The sequence below is a fragment of the Triticum dicoccoides genome, chromosome 4A (assembly GCF_002162155.2).
Source record: "Triticum dicoccoides isolate Atlit2015 ecotype Zavitan chromosome 4A, WEW_v2.0, whole genome shotgun sequence".
Classification (NCBI taxonomy): domain Eukaryota; kingdom Viridiplantae; phylum Streptophyta; class Magnoliopsida; order Poales; family Poaceae; genus Triticum; species Triticum dicoccoides.
Window position 1 is genome coordinate 598,572,498 of NC_041386.1, and position 5,816 is coordinate 598,578,313.

Consider the following 5,816-nt stretch of genomic DNA (forward strand, 5'->3'; position numbering starts at 1 on the left):
ACACACACACACACACACACACTCGCACATGTAACATATTTGTCGTGTTTACTTCTTCAACTCATAGTGATTAGAATCTAGTTGCATGCATGCATATAATATACTAGGTATGTGCCTGTGAATTGCCATGGGGTCAAATTTATTTTAAGACAAATCTTGATGCGAAGCAAATAGACAAAATAAGATTATGTTTTGTTTTGGTTATAAGGTTAATATTCTCTAGCTATTTTTCGAACTGGTAAAATAGGTATGCGCCCATGATTAATCTACTTTATTGGATTACCAGACATAGGATATTGATTTATATTATTTTTCTTCTGGGCCATGAATTTTTTGCTATTTATTGGGTCACCAAAGATGCCTGACAGGCCCACGTGTACCATAAGAAACAATTTAATTACGGACCATGAATTTATTGCTATATTGGAGATTGATCTCGTTTATTGGGTAACCAAATATTGGCTCAATGAAAATTATAAGGGGTTGAAAAAACATTAAAAAAATGGTGGAGGGTGCAAGGTTGGATAAAGGGGTGGTGGGAAGAAAATTGAGTGAAATATGGAACCTTAGATTCTTTTAAAGTAGTCGGGATATAGATAGAGATAGAGATAACACCTGGCCAAGTAGACTTAGCATTTCTATACTACTTGGGCAAGCAATTGTTGCTTAACTCTGGCATTTCAGTGAGATCTATAGGCAACCAAAAGATAGAAGTAGCAACTTGGTGATTTAATTATTTTATCTAGATTGATTGTGCTAATTTAAGTAGTTCTAAGTTATCATATAACATAGCTATTACAAGATTTATCGATATAGTCCATGTTTTGCTCTTTCATTTTTAGCGAATGGAGTGAATTTTGAAATCTCACATATCAGTTAGTTTTTTTGTCAATCAACTTCAGTGGTAATTCTTTTTATTGTCCTAATTGTTATTTCATATAGGCTACATTGTTTTGTTGTATAAGGTACTTCATATAGGAGGTCAAGCTTGAAAAAGGTAGATTTGTTGACAAGTTGAGAATCATGTTAATCAAGTTGTCATGATATTCCCCTGCTTCAAAATGCTCCCTCGCCGATATGTTAGCTAGCATGCCTCTGAATGTTGATTGCCTTTTTACAGGATTTGACCATTTATGCAGCATTTGGTTCATGATGTGTCGAGCTTAAATTCTTAACGATCATCCTTTCCAACATGCAACACTTGGGACATGGTGCTCAATCCTGTTTTTACGTGCTTTTTTAGCTCAGAGGTTTATTAATTTTACTTGGGATCTAACTAGATATGTGAATGAATAACTTTATTCTGGTTTTTGTAAAAGAACACACCTAGAAGGTTATTGTCTTTATGTTGCAGATCATTTTATAAAGTTGGCCGTTTGTTAACACCAGTTTCTATTGCAGGCTGTTGAACATGTATAATTTTTTTGTAAGAGAACAGATATAAGTGTGTTTGAGTGAGGCCCGGATACAACATCTCACTTTTTGTTTTGGAATCATGTTTACTTAACTCCAAGAGGTCACCAGCTGAAGGGATGGTACATTTCGATGTTTTTGTTTTGTCACTAAGCTTGACAACTTCAACTGTACCAGCATCATGAAGAAACTTTAGTTCTATGGTACAAATCATTGTAGCATTAATGTGTTTAGTTCTGTAGGTTGTGTTTGGTGCATGGAAACAATGGAATATGAATTTGGTTGCTGAGCTATGAAGGTAAGGAAAAAAAATATTGCCCCATTATTTTTCGTTTGTCTGGTTGTGGTCAGTCTATTTTAAGCATGTATAATTTCCTATGGTTGTTAATTGTAATCACATGCATGTAGAAATAGAAGATTATTTTTTTCATCATTTGAGTGTATACTAAAGTTCATGGTACGCATAAGTTTTTATCACATCATTCAAGGATATAAGACCCAGAAAAATTCAGACAAGATGCAACATTTGTTGTAAAGCCATTACACAATGCCTCATAGGACCATCTCAAAAGGCTCTTAGATAAATTTGTTATAGGCGGGTTAACTGGTTCTTCATTCTCTTTATTTTGCATCACTTTATTATTGTCTATCAAGCCTTTGGTAACCTATATATTTACAAGGAAACTAGCCCAGTGTATTTTTATGACTTTTAATTGTATAGGAAACTTACTTGCATGGTACATTATAAACTTCCTCTTAATTTGCCTTTAATAACAAACATGATAGTGTTGTACCATTGAAAAAACCTTTTGTGCCATTTTGATTTATTGCATTGTGTAGGCGAAAAAAAAATCATTCTCCGTGTGGAGAACCCACCGAGAACAGTTTTTGGACTTTTGTGGTACTAAACGAGGGGTCTTTTTAGCGGCCTTGCTGATATATAAAAACCAAGATATGGCATACAACGTGCATGTAAGAGGGACATGATTTACAGAACCAGGTGTTGGTACACCTGCTAGTGTATAAGAACAACGAATGTGAAGTTTTCCTCTGCGGCATTTGGTCAGAGGCACCGAGGTAAACTTATTTTTGATTGAATCATGATGAGAAATATATTCATGCGAGTCACCCCAATTTTGTTTAAAATCGTATCAATAAGGAGATATTTAACACAACACAATCATAACTTGCACGCGATGTACGCCTTGTGAATTAATCATGTTCTTACCAATGCCTCATGTCTAAATTTTTTGTTCCATGAGGACATTCATGTAGACCCATCCTTGTTTTTCTCGTGACAATATCTTCAAAGCTAGACCCATTTTTCGGTGTCTCCTTTGTACCTATATGTTGGATCTTTTTCACGTGCTAAAGCCAAGTGGACTAGCCCCCGCTCGGTAGCGGCACACACCTAGAACGAACAACGCGCTTCGACCTAAGTTATTCTTACATTATCTGCATGAGCAAAAACAATCGACAATGACCTAAAACATAGTCAGACGCTATGCCGAATGTTTTCTCTATGGAAGTCCGGTGATCCGCTTATTTGTGTCTTTCTTTCAGGAGAGAACCTTTTTAGTTTTTTTATCGGTTTTATAGGGCGAGTAAAATTTTTTTTGAGGCATTCATTATAGGGCGAGTAGGGCAGTTGGCCCAAGAGCCTGTCTCCCCTAAAAAAAATAAAACAAACCTTGGTAGTTGCTAAAAAAAACGATGCCGTAGGAAGTGGTTGGGCTCGAGGAGGAAGGGCAAAGGCCCATGAGGGCAAAAAGGTCACGTAAAAGAGAAAAAAAAGGGGGCGTTCCGAGAATCGAACTCGGGACCTCGCGCACCCGAAGCGAGAATCGTACCACTAGACCAAACGCCCTGTTCAAGTCTAAATTTATTGTTCCATGATGCATTCATGTCAGATGTATGTTACAAATCCACTAATAGCTTGATTAAAGTCCCTCAAAAATAGCTTGATCCAAGTAAAAGCAACATCATTTTTCTGGGATCAGATATCATCGAAATAGTGATGCTTTTTTTTTAAAAAACTTCCAAATAGCTATGTTAGAGTCATCATCAAACACCTTAGACCTAAAACCGAATCTTTGTAATGAAGCAGAATCCGAGCATCCCACAAATGGATGGTAAAGGAGCCGGAGCGGAAGATTTCGCCATGCTAGTTAATTACTCCCTCCGTTCCAAAATAGATGACCCAACTTTACACTAATTTTAGTGTAAAGTTGGGTCATCTATTTTGGAACGGAGGGAGTATTAGAGAGCATATCACATGTTTTGACGGGGGTCATTATCCATTAGCAACGTGTATGTCACGGGTTGAAGATAAGTACATGTGTTATACTCCCTCCATCCACTTTTGTAAGACTGTTTAGTCACTGGAGGCAACACCAAAAATAGTTTAATTTTAGCTGTCTAAAACGTCTTACAAAAGTGAACAGAGGAAGTAGTGTACATCGAATTAGTGAAAATGGGGTGGTCTTGATTATTTTGGTGTCCACAGACCATAGGACGGGAGATAAAGGCCGTAGTTTTGAATAGATTTTGTACCGAGCAAATTAGACAAAACATGTAGGCATTGCATGATGATGAGATTATAAAAAAGTCAAGTAAAGGAAATGAGAGAAGCGCCTAGGGTGACTGGGTAAAATTTCAAGATGATATGCCGGTTCAATCTCTCGGAGGTGCTCATAGGGATGGGGTGTGCATGTGTGCGTGCATCGGGATCGAGCCCGATCGCACCGATGTAGTCGCCGCCGCCGTCCATCCCAAGTGCCATGGCCTCACCAGGTACGCTCGACTCGAAGAATGATCCGGCCACCACGTCGTGCCCGGCGGCGGAGATGTCACCGTCGGCCAGTCGTCACCCCTTCCCCTGCATGCGTGAAACCATCAGCGCAGACGAGCAAACGCGCGAAGGCATGACCGATGCGCTGAACTCTTTTTTTTTTTTTAAAAAAAATCTTGCAGCAAAAAAAAAACTTTTGTTTTTCGTAATGGAGTGGGCCGGGTACTAGGTTATCCAGTCATGTGCATCCGTCCCGGCCCGTAGAAAAACAGGCCCAGCAGCCCACACCAAACCCTAGAGAAGAGAGTGAGCCGCCTCCGCCAGCACTATATAAGCGTGCGCAGCCGGCCGCTCCATTCGCGCCGCCAGCAGCCGAGATGCAGATCTTCGTCAAGACCCTGACGGGCAAGACCATCACGCTCGAGGTCGAGAGCAGCGACACCATCGACAATGTCAAGGCCAAGATCCAGGACAAGGAGGGTGGGTTCTCTGCTTTTTCTTCGCAAAGATCTCTTCTTTGGCCATGGCCGGCCGTCGAGCTTTTCTGATTCTTGATTTCTTGTGGTGTTTGTGTGGGTGTGCAGGGATCCCGCCGGACCAGCAGCGGCTGATCTTCGCCGGGAAGCAGCTGGAGGACGGGCGCACGCTGGCCGACTACAACATCCAGAAGGAGTCGACGCTGCACCTCGTGCTCCGCCTCCGCGGGGGCATCATCGAGCCCTCGCTCCAGGCCCTCGCCCGCAAGTACAACCAGGAGAAGATGATCTGCCGCAAGTAATATTTCCATCCTCTCCACCTTACGTTTTCACCGATTATTTTCACTTCCAGATTATGCACGGTCGTTTTATTGTTGTCGCGTAGGTAGGCGATTGATGAGTTGTTAGCCGATTCATTACCCGCCTATACTTTGTCATCTGCGTAGCCCAATTCAGCAGTTGATTTTCAATGGCGGGGAGATTAGATACCACCCGCCTAAACTTTGTCTCCTGCCTCGCACGCTTCAGCAGCTGATTTTCAACGGCGGGAAAATTCACTCTTGTGTTGTGTGTCGCATCGTTCTTTGGTTTCTGATGATGATTGCTATATTGGCTAGTTTTCGGGTCCCCTGGGGAATGGGGTTGTATAATTTGTTTGCACTTTGTTATGCTTGTGCGAGTGGACTGATTAGAATTCAATTAGATGAGAAAGTCACTGTAGGTCTGATGATTGGAGTCATTCAAACTTAGGTTGGAACAATTTTAAAACTTGTAGCCAATTTGCAGAGCAAAGGGACCTGTATAGTGGTGAATCTTTGCATTGAAGGTTGGCAAAAACAAATGCAGTTCTCCGTGCCGCTCAGACTTGCTCTGCTGTGACGGCCTCGAACAATCTGCTACATCATAAACGAACCTAGAAATTTCTAGTCGGTCAAACTTTTGTTTGGAAATTTAGGAAATGGATTAGCCAATTTGCAGAGCAAAGGGGCCTGATTAAGTGGCGAATCTTTGCATTGAAGGTTGGCGATAGCGAATGCAGTTCTCCGTGCCACTCAGACTTGCTCTGCTGTGATGGCCTCGAACAATCTGCTACATAAGAATTCAATCTAAAGAAATTATTAGTCATTTCAATGTAG

At 41.0% G+C, this 5,816-nt stretch overlaps 1 protein-coding gene and 3 non-coding genes across 4 annotated transcripts in view; 3 read left to right on the forward strand and 1 right to left on the reverse strand.

Annotated features, from left to right (window-relative positions):
* Positions 1 to 3,208: 3,208 nt before the first annotated feature.
* TRNAP-CGG lies at positions 3,209 to 3,280 on the reverse strand. Its single transcript has one exon. It is a non-coding gene; the product is annotated as a tRNA-Pro (tRNA).
* A 1,246-nt stretch (positions 3,281 to 4,526) lies between these two features.
* The window catches only part of LOC119287187 (ubiquitin-60S ribosomal protein L40-1), a 3,093-nt gene continuing 1,803 nt past the window's right edge, over positions 4,527 to 5,816 (forward strand). The window contains exons 1-2 of the mRNA XM_037566709.1: positions 4,527 to 4,684; positions 4,789 to 4,978. Coding sequence (XP_037422606.1) covers positions 4,582 to 4,684; positions 4,789 to 4,978 — 293 coding nt within the window. The 5' untranslated portion in view covers positions 4,527 to 4,581. The remainder of the gene's footprint in view (positions 4,685 to 4,788; positions 4,979 to 5,816) is intronic.
* On the forward strand, positions 5,466 to 5,583 carry LOC119290299. The gene has a single exon (XR_005141866.1). It is a non-coding gene; the product is annotated as a small nucleolar RNA snoR86 (small nucleolar RNA).
* On the forward strand, positions 5,658 to 5,776 carry LOC119290296. Its single transcript, XR_005141863.1, has one exon. It is a non-coding gene; the product is annotated as a small nucleolar RNA snoR86 (small nucleolar RNA).